General features: G+C 50.2%; 1 protein-coding gene across 2 annotated transcripts in view; it reads left to right on the top strand.

The window, feature by feature from the left end:
* SHQ1 (SHQ1, H/ACA ribonucleoprotein assembly factor) overlaps positions 1-16,711 on the top strand; it is a 75,023-nt gene that overhangs the window by 16,819 nt on the left and 41,493 nt on the right. For both annotated transcript variants that reach the window (XM_077276238.1, XM_077276236.1), the window contains exons 5-8: positions 8,432-8,583; positions 9,678-9,790; positions 14,556-14,668; positions 15,534-15,688. In XM_077276238.1, coding sequence (XP_077132353.1) covers positions 8,432-8,583; positions 9,678-9,790; positions 14,556-14,668; positions 15,534-15,688 — 533 coding nt within the window. The remainder of the gene's footprint in view (positions 1-8,431; positions 8,584-9,677; positions 9,791-14,555; positions 14,669-15,533; positions 15,689-16,711) is intronic.

Genomic DNA, 16,711 nt, shown 5'->3' with positions numbered 1-16,711 from the left:
GAGAAGCCAGGATTAACCCTTCTACTACCCTAGTCCACCACAGCAGCCAGATTAACCCTTCTATTACCCTCGTCCATCAGAGCAGCCAGGATTAACCCCTCTACTACCCTAGTCCACCACAGCAGCCAGATTAACCCTTTTACTACCCTAGTCCGCAACAGCAGCCAGGATTAACCCCTCTACTACCCTAGTCAGCCACAGCAGCCAGAATTAACCCTTTTACTACCCTCGTCGACCACAGAAGCCAAATTAACCCCTCTACTATCTTAGTCCATCAGAGCAGCCAGATTAACCCCTTCACTACCCTCGTTCACCAGAGAAGCCAGATTAACCCCTCTACTACCCTAGTCCGCTACAGCAGCCAGGATTAACTCCTCTTCTGCCAGAGCAGCCAGTATTAACCCCTCTACTACCCTAGTCCATCAGAGCAGCCAGATTAACCCCTTCACTACCCTCATCCACCAGAGCTGCCAGGATTAACCCCTCTACTACCTTAGTCCACCAGAGCAGCCAGATTAAGCCCTCTACTACCCTACACTGTGTGCAGAATTATTAGGCAAGTTGTATTTTAGAGGATTATTTTTATTATTGATCAACAACTGTGTTGTCAATTAACCCAAAAGACTCAAATATCAAAGCTTAATATTTTTGGTTGGAGTGTTTTTTGTTTTTTTTTTAGATTTAGCTATCTTAGGAGGATATCTGTTTGTGCAGGTAACTATTACGGAGCAGAATTATTAGGCAACTTAATAAAAACCAATATGTTCCCATCTCACTTGTTTATTTTCACCAGGTAAACCAATATAACTGCACAAAATTTAGAAATAAACATTTGACATGCAAAAACAAAACCCCAAAAAATTAGTGCCCAATATAGCCAACCTTTCTTTATGATGACCCTCAACAGCCTTCCATCCATAGATTGTCAGTTGCTTGATCTGTTTACGATGAACATTGCGTGCAGCAGCCACCACAGCCTCCAGACACTGTTCCGAGAGGTGGACTGTTTTCCCTCCCTGTAGATCTCACATTTTATAAGGAACCACAGGTTCTCTATGGGGTTCAGATCAGGTGAACAAGGGGGCCATGTCATTATTTTTTCTTCTTTGAGACCATTACTGGCCAGCCACGCTGTGGAGTAGTTGGAGGCATGTGATGGAGCATTGTCCGGCATGAAAATCATGTTTTTCTTGAACGATACCGACTTCTTCCTGTACCACTGCTTGAAGAAGTTGTCTTCCAGAAACTGGCAGTAGGTCTGGGAGTTGAGCTTCACTCCGTCCTCAACCCGAAAAGGTCCCACAAGTTCATCTTTGATGATACCAGCCCATACCAGTACCCCACCTCCACCTTGCTGGCTCTGAGTCGGAGTGGAGCTCTCTGCCCTTTACTGATCCAGCCTCTGGCCCATCCATCTGGACCATCAAGAGTCCCTCTCATTTCATCAGTCCAGAAAACCTTTGAAAAGTCAGTCTTAAGATATTTCTTGGCCCAGTCTTGGCATTTTATCTTTTATTTCTTGGTCACAGGTGGTCATTTTTCAGCCTTCCTTACCTTGGCCATGTCCCTGAGTATCGCACACCTTGCGCTTTTTGTTACTCCAGTGACGTTGCAGCTCTGAAATATGGCAGAACTGGTGGCAAATGGCATCTTGGCAGCTTCACGCTTGATTTTCCTCAATTCATGGGCAGTTATTTTGCCCCTTTTTTTGCCTAACACGCTTCTTGCGACCCTGTTGGCTATTTGCCGTGAAACGCTTGATTGTTCGGTGATCACACTTCAAAAGTTTGGCAATTTCAACACTGCTGCATCCCTCTGCAAGACATCTCACAATATTGGACTTTTCAGAGCCGTTAAATCTCTTTTCTGACCCATTTTACCAAAGGAAAGGAAGTTGCCTAATAATTAAGCACACCTTATATAGGGTTCTGATGTCATTAGACAACACCCCTCCTCATTACAGAGATGCACATCACCTGATTTACTTAAATGGTAGTTGGCTCTCAAGCCTGAACAGCTGGGAGTAGGACACCATGTATAAAAAGTATCACGTGATCAAAATACAACTTGCCTAATAATTCTGCACACAGTGTAGTCCACCACAGCAGCCAGAATTAACCCCTCCACTACCCTCATCCAGAAGAGCAGCCAGAATTAACCCCTCCACTACCCTCATCCACCAGAGCAGCCAGGATTAACCCCTCCACTACCCTCATCCAGACGAGCAGCCAGAATTAACCCCTCCACTACCCTCGTCCACCAGAGCAGCCAGGATTAACCCCTCCACTACCCTCATCCACCAATGCAGCCAAGATTAACCCCTTCACTACCCTCATCCAGAAGAGCAGCCAGAATTAACCCCTCCACTACCCTCATCCAGAAGAGCAGCCAGGATTAACCCCTCTTCTACCAGATCAGCCAGGATTAACCCCTCTTCTACCAGAGAAGCGAGGATTAACCCTTCTACTACCTGACCTATCTATCGCAATCAATGACATCATGCTTTCCACCGTACCGGAAGTCCGCTGCCTCAGAGTAACCTTTGACTCTGCCCTGTCCTTCAAACTGCACATCCAAGCTCTGTCCACCTCCTGTTGCCTCCAGCTCAAAAATATCTCCAGAATCCGTCCTTTCCTCAACCGTCAATCTATTAAAATGCTTGTACATGCCCTCATCATCTCCCCCCTTGTCTACTACAACATCCTTTTCTGCGGCCTCCCTGCTAACACTCTTGCACCTCTCCAGTCCATCCTTAACTCTGTTGCCCGACTAATTCATCTCTCTCCTCGCTACTCCTCCGCTTCCCCCCTCTGCAAATCTCTTCACTGGCTCCCATTCCCTCAGCGTATCCAGTTCAAATTACTAATACTGACCTAGGAAAGAAATATATGTTGGTACCGTGTTAGCCAGTAGATAGAAAAATATTTAGAATTGAGAGTTCTCAGTGGTTGATACCTTTTACCTTTTTTTCTATACTATGTTGTGCATAAATATGTGATTCTTCAGAATTTGTTTTAGTCTTTGCCTGATGAAGAGACGTATGTAGTCTCGAAAGCTTGCAATTTGTTACCATCTTTTCAGTTAGCCATTAAAAGGTATCAACCACTGAGGACTCTCAATTCTAAATATTTTTTTTAATACTGACCTACAAAGCCATCCATAACCTGTCTCCTCCTTATATCTCTGAACTAATCTCCCGATATCTTCCCTTACGTAATCTCCGGTCCTCCCAAGACCTCCTTCTCTCCTCCACACTTATTCGCTCCTCATCCAATCGCCTCCAAGACTTCTCCCGAATGTCCCCCATCCTCTGGAATTCTCTGCCCCAACACGTCCGACTATCAACCACATTCGGATCCCTCAGACGGAACCTGAAAACCCATCTCTTCAGGAAAGTCTACAGCCTGCACTGACCCCGCTGCCTCCTCATCACTACCGAAGCTACCGCCTCACCAACACCGGAGCTACCGCAACCCCCAACCTATTGTCTCCTTCCCCACCATCCTGTAGAATGTAAGCCCACAAGGGCAGGGTCCTCGCCCCTCTGTATCAGTCTGTCATTGTTAGTTTGTTTACTGTAAGTGATATCTGTAACTTGTATGTAACCCCTTCTCATGTACAGCACCATGGAATCAATGGTGCTATATAAATAAATAATAATAATAATAATAATAATAATAATACTACCCTAGTCCACCAGAGCAGCCAAATTAACCCCTCTTCTACCAGAGCAGCCAGGATTAACCCTTCTACTACCCTAGTCCACCACAGCAGCCAGGATTAACCCCTCTTCTACCCTAGAGCAGCCTGGATTAACTTTTTTACTAACCTAGTCCACCACAGCAACCAGATTAACCCTTCTACTACCCTAGTCAGCCACAGCAGCCAGAATTAACCCTTTTACTACCCTCGTCCACCACAGAAGCCAGATTAACCCCTCTACTACCTTAGTCCATCAGAGCAGCCAGATTAACCCTTCTACTACCAGAGAAGCCAGATTAACCCCTCTACTACCCTAGTCCGCTACAGCAGCCAGGATTAACTCCTCTTCTGCCAGAGCAGCCAGTATTAACCCCTCTACTACCCTAGTGCATCAGAGCAGCCAGATTAACCCCTTCACTACCCTCATCCACCAGAGCTGCCAGGATTAACCCCTCTACTACCTTAGTCCACCAGAGCAGCCAGATTAAGCCCTCTACTACCCTACACTGTGTGCAGAATTATTAGGCAAGTTGTATTTTAGAGGATTATTTTTATTATTGATCAACAACTATGTTGTCAATTAACCCAAAAGACTCATAAATATCAAAGCTTAATATTTTTGGAAGTTGGAGTGGGGTTTTTTAGATTTGGTATCTTAGGAGGATATCTGTTTGTGCAGGTAACTATTACGGAGCAGAATTATTAGGCAACTTAATAAAAACCAATATGTTCCCATCTCACTTGTTTATTTTCACCAGGTAAACCAATATAACTGCACAAAATTTAGAAATAAACATTTGACATGCAAAAACAAAACCCCAAAAAATTAGTGCCCAATATAGCCCCCTTTCTATATGATGACGCTCAGCAGCCTCCATCCATAGATTCTGTCAGTTGTTGATCTGTTTACGATGAACATCGTGTGCAGCAGCCACCACAGCCTCCAGACACTGTTCCGAGAGGTGGACTGTTTTCCCTCCCTGTAGATCACACATTTTATAAGGAACCACAGGTTCTCTATAGGGTTCAGACCATGTCATTATTTTTTCTTCGTTGAGACCTTTACTGGCCAGCCACGCTGTGGAGTAGTTGGAGGCATGTGATGGAGCATTGTCCTGCATGAACATCATGTTTTTCTTGAACGATACCGACTTCTTCCTGTACCACTGCTTGAAGAAGTTGTCTTCCAAAAACTGGCAGTAGGTCTGGGAGTTGAGCTTCACTCCATCCTCCACCCGAAAAGGTCCCACAAGTTCATCTTTGATGATACCAGCCCATACCAGTACTCCACCTCCACATTGCTGGCGTCTGAGTCGGAGTGGAGCTCTCTGTTTCTTGGTCACAGGTGGTCATTTTTCAGCCTTCCTTACCTTGGCCATGTCCCTGAGTATCGCACACCTTGCGCTTTTTGTTACTCCAGTGACGTTGCAGCTCTGAAATATGGCAAAACTGGTGGCAAATGGCATCTTGGCAGCTTCACGCGTGATTTTCCTCAATTCATGGGCAGTTATTTTGCCCCTTTTTTTGCCTAACAGACTTCTTGCGACCCTGTTGGCTATTTGCCGTGAAACGCTTGATTGTTCGGTGATCACACTTCAAAAGTTTGGCAATTTCAAGACTGCTGCATCCCTCTGCAAGACATCTCACAATATTGGACTTTTCAGAGCCGTCAAATCTCTTTTCTGACCCATTTTACCAAAGGAAAGGAAGTTGCCTAATAATTACGCACACCTTATATAGGGTTCTGATGTCATTAGACAAGACCCCTCCTCATTACAGAGATGCACATCACCTGATTCACTTAATTGGTAGTTGGCTCTCAAGCCTGAACAGCTGGGAGTAGGACAACAGGTATAAAAAGTATCATGTGATCAAAATATAACTTGCCGAATAATTCTGCACACAGTGTAGTCCACCACAGCAGCCAGAATTAACCCCTCCACTACCCTCATCCAGAAGAGCAGCCAGGATTAACCCCTCCACTACCCTCGTCCACCAGAGCAGCCAAGATTAACCCCTCCACTACCCTCATCCACCAATGCAGCCAAGATTAACCCCTTCACTACCCTCGTCCACCAGAGCAGCCAGGATTAACCCCTCCACTACCCTCATCCACCAATGCAGCCAGAATTAACCCCTCCACTACCCTCATCCAGTAGAGCAGCCAGGATTAACCCCGCTACCCTCGTCCACCAGAGCAACCATGATTAACCCCTCCACTACCCTCGTCCACCAGAGCAGCCAGGATTAACCCCTCTACTACCCTAGTCCACCAAAGCAGCCAGGATTAACCCCTCCACTACCCCCATCCAGAAGAGCAGCCAGGATTAACCCCTCTATTACCTTAGTCCACCACAACTGCCAGAATTAACCCCTCCACTACCCTCGTCCACCAGTGCAGCCAGGATTAACCCCTCCACTACCCTCATCCAGAAGAGCAGCCAGAATTAACCCCTCCACTACCCTCGTCCACCAGAGCAGCCAGGATTAACCCCTCCACTACCCTCGTCCACCAGAGCAGCCAAGATTAACCCCTCCACTACCCTCATCCACCAATGCAGCCAAGATTAACCCCTTCACTACCCTCGTCCACCAGAGCAGCCAGGATTAACCCCTCCACTACCCTCATCCACCAATGCAGCCAAGATTAACCCCTCCACTACCCTCATCCAGAAGAGCAGCCAGAATTAACCCCTCCACTACCCTCGTCCACCAGAGCAGCCAGGATTAACCCCTCCACTACCCTCATCCACCAATGCAGCCAAGATTAACTCCTTCACTACCCTCATCCAGAAGAGCAGCCAGAATTAACCCCTCCACTACCCTCATCCACCAATGCAGCCAGAATTAACCCCTCCACTACCCTCATCCAGTAGAGCAGCCAGGATTAACCCCGCTACCCTCGTCCACCAGAGCAACCATGATTAACCCCTGCACTACCCTCGTCCACCAGAGCAGCCAGGATTAACCCCTCTACTACCCTAGTCCACCAAAGCAGCCAGGATTAACCCCTCCACTACCCCCATCCAGAAGAGCAGCCAGGATTAACCCCTCTATTACCTTAGTCCACCACAACTGCCAGAATTAACCCCTCCACTACCCTCATCCACCAGTGCAGCCAGGATTAACCCCTCTACTACCCTCATCCAGAAGAGCAGCCAGGATTAACCCCTCCACTACCCTCGTCCACCAAAGCAGCCAGGATTAACCCCTCCACTACCCTCATCCAGAAGAGCAGCCAGGATTAACCCCTCCACTACCCTCGTCCACCAGAGCAGCCAGGATTAACCCCTCTACTACCCTCATCCAGAAGAGCAGCCAGGATTAACCCCTCTACTACCCTAGTCCACCACAACTGCCAGAATTAACCCATCTACTACCCTCGTCCACCATAGCAGCCAGTATTAGGCTATGTGCACACGTAGGAAAAGAGGTGCAGAATTTTCTGCACAAAATCCGCATCTCCTGGCAGAATCTGCAGTCGCAGTTTTTATGCGGATTTTGTGCGGTTTTTATGCGGAATTGATGCGGATTTTCTGCGATTTTTGCCACTGCGGATTTTTATCATGGAGGGGTGCAGAAACGCTGCAGATCCGCACAAAAGAAGTGACATGCACTTCTTTGAAATCCGCAGCAATTCCGCACTGATTTTTCCACACCATCTGCATAGCTTTTTTTTTTTCCCCATTGAAAACATTGTACTGTACATCACAGTGCGGATCTGCAGCGTTTCTGCACGGAAAAATCCGCTGCGGATCCGCAGCAAATCCGCATCGTGTGCACACAGCCTTATACCCCTCTACCTCCCTGGTCCACATCAACTGCCAGAATTAACCCCTATACTACCCTCGTCCACCACAGCAGCCAGATTAACCCTTCTACTACCCTCGTCCACCACAGCAGCCAAGATTAACCCCTCTACTACCCTCGTCCACCATAGCAGCCAGGATTAACCCCTCTACAACCCTAGTCCACCACAGCAGCCAGATTAACCCATCTACTACCCTAGTCCTCCAGGGAAGCATTGATGAAACCCTCGACAACCTTAGTCGATCAGGGAAGCCGGTATTGATCCCTCCACTACCCTAATCCAGCAGGAAAGCAGGCATTGTCCCCACTACTACCCTAGTGCACCAGGGAAGCCAGAATTAACCCCTCCACTGCCCTAGTCCACCAGAGTAGCATTCATTAAATCCTCCACTTCCCCAGCCTATTAGAAAAGCTAATATTAACCCTTCCATTGTCTTAGTTCATTGGAGAAGCCCCTATTAACCCTTTCACTATCCATAGTCCTCAGGGAAGCGGGCATTGACCATTTTTAAATTGATATTATATCATTAGGCCATCAATGTTACATCGTCGTGGGTCCAATTCTTGGATCACCCGTGTGAGTGTTGCGGCCCCTTGAATGCTCGTCTCCGCTCACAGGCGTTTTGTTCCCTCCGGTGCTGCGCTCTCCTTAGCGGCGGTGCTGGATATAATCCTCATCGCTAAGTACGAGCCTGCCTGCCACCTTAACTCTGAAGACGCCGCAGCGCTCGCACAAGCTCCACGGCCTTTTTAAGCTTGTAATAACAATTGATCGATTTAATACAAACGTCAATTTTTAAATAAAAGGGATAATCCCTTTAATTCTGCATTGTCCGAATCATTGGAAACTAAGAACGGTTTTAGCAAGAATCGTACGACTCATTTTTTTTACTTGTTGTCAATCACTTTTGTATTTCAGGTTCTGCAAGTGAAGCCCCTGAAGAGGACGAGGAAGAGTTTGATTGGCAGATAGAGCAGACGCCCTTTGAAGAAGCGTCCAGCGATGCCCTCCACTCACATTGCGGCTATGGTTTCGGGAACCTGCGTGCCGGCGTGTTCGGGAGGCTTCAGGTGTGCGGTATGATGCCCCTGTGGCACAGAGGAGATATACGGGCAGCGCAGTATATAGCTGCGGCGGTGCCACCCTTATCTGCTGGTCTGTATCCCCTCATTACCGAATATTGCTGCTGTCTTACTAATTGCTGCCTAATTGCTGATGTCTATCAACTTCCGCCTCTCGGGGATGTTCGCGCTCCGGCTGTCTTCATATTTTATTCCAGTATTACCCACTCCTCTTGTCAGAGCGAAAACTTTTTGCTGACTTTCTAATACAAGTTGCGTCTCCATTTTCAGGATCTCTGCTTGCAGTCAGTGAATGAACCTTCTTGTTTGCATCCAAAAATTGAAAATGTGTACAATTTTTTTTTGTAAGTTGTTTTTAAACTTCACACGTGCTTCTGCGGCACCCAATCTCTCGCAAGGCCTGATTGTTTGCTACAGTGTGTCAGCGCAGAGAAAAGCCATCGGCTTGGATGCGATTGTAGCAAACTCTCAGCTGTGAGGATTATGAGGCTCGTCGACTGCCTACATCCATGAGCTGTAAACGTTTCCGTTCACTGGCAGCAATGGGAGATCTTGGGAAATGCTAAGGCTCCCGATTCATCAAGAAGCTGCAGCTATTTAAGTGGAGGATGACTATAATCTGCAGCCGTTGTGGGACTATAATGCCCAGCATGCTGTGAGTGGGCATGTTAGGAGTTGTATTTTCACAGCGCCTGGAAATCCCCAGGCTGCCGACCTGTGCTCAGCCATGGTATATAGGCACAGTGTAATAGCACTCTTCAACAGCAGTGGCCACTGTAGGAGAAATGTGCTGCCGCCGATCGATCGATCACAGCTGATCGCTGGGATAAAGGTGAGGACCTGAAGGTCTTTGGTTAGAGAAAGTGTTGTCTCTTTAAGGTATAAGATGACCCCCAAATACAGAAGCACCGGGGTTACGGTAAGTGGCACATCATTATACACAGCGATCTCCATAAAAACATGTTATATTCTATGTATTTATAATCTTGATGTCCGGTTACACGCTCCTGCTCTTCTCCTCTTCATCGCTGCGTACAGGATCGTTCGGCTCCCGGATGACACGCTGCTCTCTGCTATTACAGGAGGAATTGAATGATGTTATTGACTTACGAGATCCAGACGTCACCCCGGCCTCAGAGCGCACGCACCGGCGTCTGGCAGCTGAAAAGGCCAAGTTTGACCCCGATCATTACCTGTAAGTGCCTGTTAATGTCTGCGAGGCAGCACAGGCCCCAGTGGGATTGACATCACTTTAGGTTTGATCCTGTAAGATCTGGCGCCTGTGTATCTTTTTTTATTTTTTTTACTCTCTTTTTGCTTTGATGCGTTTCTTCTTCAGGCTGAAGAGTCAGTGTCAGATCATATCTGGGGAAAGTACCGTGTAGACGGCGGCCCCCTAGTGGGCGTAAGTGTAACCACGTGCTGCTGTTATTATAGGGTCCTGCCATATCTCTAGGATATGCTGTAACATTCAGGCTGACCTCGGGGGCTTCTGCCGATCACAAGAGCGAAGCGGCCAACGTTCCCAGGGAATCTGCAGGAGTTTCATCACCGCACCGTGACCGCTTCATTCATTGAGTGAAACGACAGATAAATGAATAAACATACGTTCAGGTTACACATTCAGCAGTCACCCGCTGCTCGATGTCATGTAATTCACTGTCATTCACTCGTTCAGTAGCTTACTCATTCTTTATTCATCTCAGTTTTACTCATTTTTTTTTTTTACTTGTTTGTCTTCACTAATTCATCTTTGTTCAGTCATTTGCAAACTTGCTCTTTCCTTTATGCACAGTTATTTATTCATTAACTAGTTTTCCTTCTTTAATTTGCTCTCACCCGTTTCCTCCCCCCTCCACCTCTCCCCACCCTCCTTTGCTCCACCTCTCGCCCGCTCGTTTGCTCCACAACTCGCCACACTTGTGTGCCCCACGGCTCGCCACCCTTGCTTGCTCCACCTCTCGCCCGCTCGTTTGCTCCACCTCTCGCCCGCTCGTTTGCTCCACCTCTCGCCCGCTCGTTTGCTCCACCTCTCGCCCGCTCGTTTGCTCCACCTCTCGCCCGCTCGTTTGCTCCACCTCTCGCCCGCTCGTTTGCTCCACCTCTCGCCCGCTCGTTTGCTCCACCTCTCGCCCGCTCGTTTGCTCCACCTCTCGCCCGCTCGTTTGCTCCACCTCTCGCCCGCTCGTTTGCTCCACCTCTCGCCCGCTCGTTTGCTCCACCTCTCGCCCGCTCGTTTGCTCCACCTCTCGCCCGCTCGTTTGCTCCACCTCTCGCCCGCTCGTTTGCTCCACCTCTCGCCCGCTCGTTTGCTCCACCTCTCGCCCGCTCGTTTGCTCCACCTCTCGCCCGCTCGTTTGCTCCACCTCTCGCCCGCTCGTTTGCTCCACCTCTCGCCCGCTCGTTTGCTCCAAGGCTCCCCACCATCGCTTGCTCCACGGCTCGTCCGCTCGTTTGCTCCACCTCCCACGCTTGCTCCACGGCTCACCCACTCGTTTGCACCACCTCTCACCCGCTCGTTTGCTGCACAGCTCGCCACCCTCATTTACTCCACCTCTTGCCTGCTCGTTTGCTCCACCTCTCGCCTCCCTCGTTTGCTCCACCTCTAGCCTCCCTCGTTTGATCCACCGCTCCCGCCCTCTTTTGCTCCACCGCTCGCCGCCCTAGTTTGCTCCACCGCTCGCCGCCCTCGTTTGCTCCACCGCTCGCCGCCCTCGTCTGTTCCACCGCTCGCCGCCCTCGTCTGTTCCACCGCTCGCCGCCCTCGTCTGTTCCACCGCTCGCCGCCCTCGTCTGTTCCACCGCTCGCCGCCCTCGTCTGCTCCACCGCTCGCCGCCCTCGTCTGCTCCACCGCTCGCCGCCCTCGTCTGCTCCACCGCTCGCCGCCCTCGTCTGCTCCACCGCTCGCCGCCCTCGTCTGCTCCACCGCTCGCCGCCCTCGTCTGCTCCACCGCTCGCCGCCCTCGTCTGCTCCACCGCTCGCCGCCCTCGTCTGCTCCACCGCTCGCCGCCCTCGTCTGCTCCACCGCTCGCCGCCCTCGTCTGCTCCACCGCTCGCCGCCCTCGCCTGCTCCACCGCTCGCCGCCCTCGCCTGCTCCACCGCTCGCCGCCCTCGCCTGCTCCACCGCTCGCCGCCCTCGCCTGCTCCACCGCTCGCCGCCCTCGCCTGCTCCACCGCTCGCCGCCCTCGCCTGCTCCACCGCTCGCCGCCCTCGCCTGCTCCACCGCTCGCCGCCCTCGCCTGCTCCACCGCTCGCCGCCCTCGCCTGCTCCACCGCTCGCCGCCCTCGCCTGCTCCACCGCTCGCCGCCCTCGCCTGCTCCACCGCTCGCCGCCCTCGCCTGCTCCACCGCTCGCCGCCCTCGCCTGCTCCACCGCTCGCCGCCCTCGCCTGCTCCACCGCTCGCCGCCCTCGCCTGCTCCACCGCTCGCCGCCCTCGTCTGCTCCACCGCTCGCCGCCCTCGTCTGCTCCACCGCTCGCCGCCCTCGTCTGCTCCACCGCTCGCCGCCCTCGTTTCCTTACCACCCCACATTCCCGCCTCACCGCCCTCGTTTCCTCACCACCCCACATTCCCGCCTCGCCGCCCTCGTTTACTCCACCTCTCCCTCTTGCCGCCAGTTTTTTGTTAATTTCCTCTTTCCATTCTTTCCTTCCTTTTTTCTTTTCTTGTCCTTTTTCTCCTGACTTTTCCCGTCTCCCTCATTTATTCGTTCCCTTCTTTTCATTACTTTACTCTTCTTTTCTCATTCTCCTATTTGTCCACCTTCCCGGTTAGTCGGCGGTTCTTTGCCTCCTCCTTGTGTCTGCTCATTTTTTCTTTTCTGTTCGTACATGGTCACTTATTCATCCCCTTGTTCTCCCTGCGGTTCTCGTCTTCTTTTTTGTATCAGTATGCGCTCGTCTTCCCTCCTGCACATTGTGTGCGGCGCTGTAGTCGCTGCCCCAGTCCTCCTCCTCCTCGCCTCCCATCTTTTCAGCTGATCCTGGTCCTCTCTTCCACCATGTCACTATGGCTACAGCACTCCGTCCTATCCCCTAAATTGGTGTTCCTCCATCCCGCCGTCCATCTATCACATCCTGGGCTCCGGCCCAGCTCCGCGGTCCTGCACGAGCCCGCCGCCCGGCTCAGGCTAATCCTCCTGATGAACAGAGGAATTCTCTGCAGTTGCCGCTGACATCACTCATTCATCCGTCAGCCGGAGCCAGCTGGCCGCTCTCCTACCACCGCTTGTTTTTCTATTTTTATTGCAATGATGCTTATCTATTAAGGGGAGGGGAGATTTAAAGGCAATGTGCCCCAACGCCAATCACAACATAGGGTCTTATGCATATCGCCAAGCTGTGACCTCCCCGAAATTTCTACTTTCCTACGACTTGATGATTATGGAATTGCTCAACTAGCAGTTCCCAAACTCAATATCCACCAGTGAAGATCTCCTGGGTGCCATCACAAAATGCAGCGGCAGAAATATGGGGCGAAAAAAATACATTGCACTGCTTCGAGTCCGTCACCATTTTGCAAATGTTTCTGCACGGTGCACTGACCCTTTCTAGTGATGTCACTCTCTGGCAAAACACTCCCTTTAATCTCAACCACAGTGTCAGTGGCCCTTTAATAGAGGGTCAGTGCAAAGGCACCCTTAAAGGGGTTGTGCATTACTCTGATGATATCTTTACATGGGTCTTCTAGATCAAGGTCCAGAGGTTCAGACCGCTGGCTATCGCTCCAACCTCCATGCAGAGTGTATACATCTAGAATAGCGCCACCCTCGGCTATAGGTCGAGTCCGGTATTGCAGCCCTTTCCTGTTTATTTGAATAGTGCAATACCAGATGCAGCCTGTGGGTAATAGAGGCGCTGTTTCTGCAGTCAGGAGGTCTAAATCTCCGCACCCAGTTTTTAATTCGGTCTCAAGTTTTTTAAATGGAAATGAAACTCTTCTCCGGGAATCAAATAATCACGATCCGCTGCCCTTTTTTTTTATTTTTCTTTCTCCATCCCTGCTGAATCGATTCTCCGGACCTGTGACGGTTTCTCATTCCAGGACTCGCTGTCAGTCATTTTTATAGCTGTCTGGAGCGGCGGCGGGCAGCAGAAATCTGAGAAAAGGCCCGGTGTCAGATGGCATGGCTAATGAAAGCAGGTCTGCACCTGGGAAAGGACTGGTAGTAACGGAGCTGGCGGCTCTGCAGCTGCGGCCGGCGCAGGACCGGGAGCAATTCGCCATTCACCTCAGTGCCTCGCCATGTTCTTTAACTCTTTATTTCTTGCTGCTTGGATTGGTGCCCATGTTCCTGCTCAGAAAAACGTCACATTTAGCCCTGATATTTCTTATGACGCCTTGTACAGGGCCTGATGACACCAGAACTGCTTCCCTGTGTCACGCACCCCTGCATGAGGCACAACATGGTGTTTCTGAATTGTCTGGAAAGTTCCTTATAAAAGTTAGCTCAACTTTTAAAATAGCTTTGATTTGCTCGGGCCCCTCTTTAGTAGTTTTCAATGTCGGGGGTCTTGGAGTCCCCACCAAGTAAGAGGCCGATGTCCGCCACTTTATTATCATTGAGTGATGTCCTGAGCCATAGACTTTATAGTGAGTCTATATACGGCCTTCCTGGTGGGTCAGTGGTGTGCGGGCACAATAGGGAGTCTATGGGTCTGTATACCGCTCACAGATAAACTGAGCTCTTCTGCCCCTGCAGGACTCGAACATATTATTTGAGCACGTCAAAGTCACTCGGTTAGCACCCGAGCATGCTCAGATAACACTTTATCCCAACACGTTCGCTCATCACTATTGCCTTTTAAGACTCTTTGGCAAGAGTTGAAATAAAGATTTTAACGAGACTGAATCATTTGTTTGTATTAGTGATTTTCTTGATTTGGGCATGGGGTGCAAGTACTCTATGTTTCTGAGCAGTAACAAGTAGTTCTCTATTTCCTCTTACTTCTTCAGAGCGGACCTCTTTGAGGATGACGCCGTTCAGCACCTGCTGAAGTATAAACCGTGGTGGGTGCAGGCAGCGAAAGAAGCCAGCGGCACATCACCGGACAGCCAGGACCCCAGAGGTGAGACCATCTACCCCTTTATGGGAAGACATAATAGTATAATCTCCTTCCAGTCGTGTTCAGGACATATTCGTGATCTCAGGAAACTGCAAGGAACAGTGATCTCAGAGAACAGCTGCTCCATGATAAGAATGACTGATTACAGCCGGCAGGAGATGGCCGTGATGGTGTAATTATTGGAGAAGCATGTCATCTGTAGAGGTGGCCGGAGACAGCAATGCGCCCCCTTCAATTTCTAGGGAGAAAACCAATATCTTATTTCAGCAAATCTTAATCTGCGGGAAATGATGGATGGTAATCCAATGCCGGAGGAGGAAAAAAATCCTCCAGACAAAAATCATGCCACTTGGATGCTCTAGCACATCCTGCTGACGTGATAACAGGCCTCGAGGCGCGCTGATGCCCGTGAGCAGGCCACGAGGCGTGCCGCTGCCCGTGAGCAGGCCTCGAGGCGCGCCAATGCCCATGAGCAGGCCTCGAGGCGCGCCGGTGCCCGTGAGCAGGCCTCGAGGCGCGCCGGTGCCCGTGAGCAGGCCTCGAGGCGCGCCGCTGCCCGTGAGCAGGCCTCGAGGCGCGCCAATGCCCATGAGCAGGCCTCGAGGCGCGCCGGTGCCCGTGAGCAGGCCTCGAGGCGTGCCGGTGTCCGTGAACATATCACAAGGCGCGCCGCTGCCCGTGAGCAGGCCTCAAGGTTCGCCAATGCCCATGAGCAAGTCTCGAGGCACGCCTGTGCTCATGAGCAGGTCTCGAGGCGTGCCAATGCCCATGAGCAGGCCACGAGGCGCGCCGGTGCCCGGGAGCAGCCGTGAGGCAGCTGATTGACTGGACTTTTTTTTTTCTAATGTTTTTGTTTCTCCACTACCAGTAATATTTACAGAAAAAGAGAAAGAGCGGCTGCGAAAATTCACAAACAAATCGTATCTACTGGAGAAGAAAGCCGAGCATCTCGCGTACCTGGGCCTGATCGATCTGCTCCTGGCTTACTGCTATGAGGTCCGCGTTACCGAAGGAGAGAGAAATGTAAGTGGATTTTTATTTTTTCTTCTTCCCTCTCTCTCTGGCTCAGTCTTCTGTCTGGAGAATACTCCTGCCAAGAGGATTCTGCTGTAATAGTCTTCTATTGTGAGCCTCACGCCTCCTCTCCTGACAGGCGAGGCACGCAGACAACGAGCCAGGAATAATCTGACAGGTGAAAAATGAGTCCCACTCGTTCACAGGATAAGGCTGAAGGCTGCTGTTAGAAGTATTTTGCAGTAGATTTAGCAGATAGCGAGGAGCGTTCCCCGCCCATCCTGGCATCACCGCCTGCCTTCTGAATTGCCCGGCGGCACGTAACGGAAAATATCTCCCAGCAAAACTGCGTCGCGTATAATGTATATTGATGTTTTCTATCGGCTCTGTACATCATGTACTGGCTGCCGGCAGAGAAGATGTTTTCTGCAGGATAAGTTGAAGGAAATGCACATTTTGCTTAGTCTATAGTTTCCTCCATCAGTCCATGAAAGTTGCATATATTCTGCAGAAAAAGAGGAATCACTGCAAACATACATTACATTACTTACCCTATGTTACACTCCAGAGCTGCACTCACTATTCTGCTGGTGCAGTCACTGTGTACATACATTACATTACTGATCCTGAGTTACATCCTGTATTATACTGCAGAGCTGCGCTCACTATTCTGCTGGTGCAGTCACTGTGTACATACATTACATTACTGATCCGGAGTTCCATCCTGTATTATACCCCAGAGCTGCACTCACTATTCTGCTGGTGCAGTCACTGTCTACATACATTACATTACTGATCCTGAGCTACATCCTGTATTATACTCCAGAGCTGCACTCACTATTCTGCTGGTGCAGTCACTGTGTACATACATTACATTACTGATCCTGAGTTACATCCTGTATTATACTCCAGAGCTGCATTCACTATTCTGCTGGTGCAGTCACTGTCTACATACATTACATTACTGATCCTGAGTTACATCCTGTATTATACTCCAGAGCTGCACTCACTATTCTGCTGGTGCAGTCACTG

Source organism: Ranitomeya variabilis, chromosome 8 (genome assembly GCF_051348905.1).
Source record: "Ranitomeya variabilis isolate aRanVar5 chromosome 8, aRanVar5.hap1, whole genome shotgun sequence".
Taxonomy (NCBI): domain Eukaryota; kingdom Metazoa; phylum Chordata; class Amphibia; order Anura; family Dendrobatidae; genus Ranitomeya; species Ranitomeya variabilis.
Note: the sequence above shows the minus strand (reverse complement) of the source record. Positions and strands in the feature narration are given on the sequence as shown.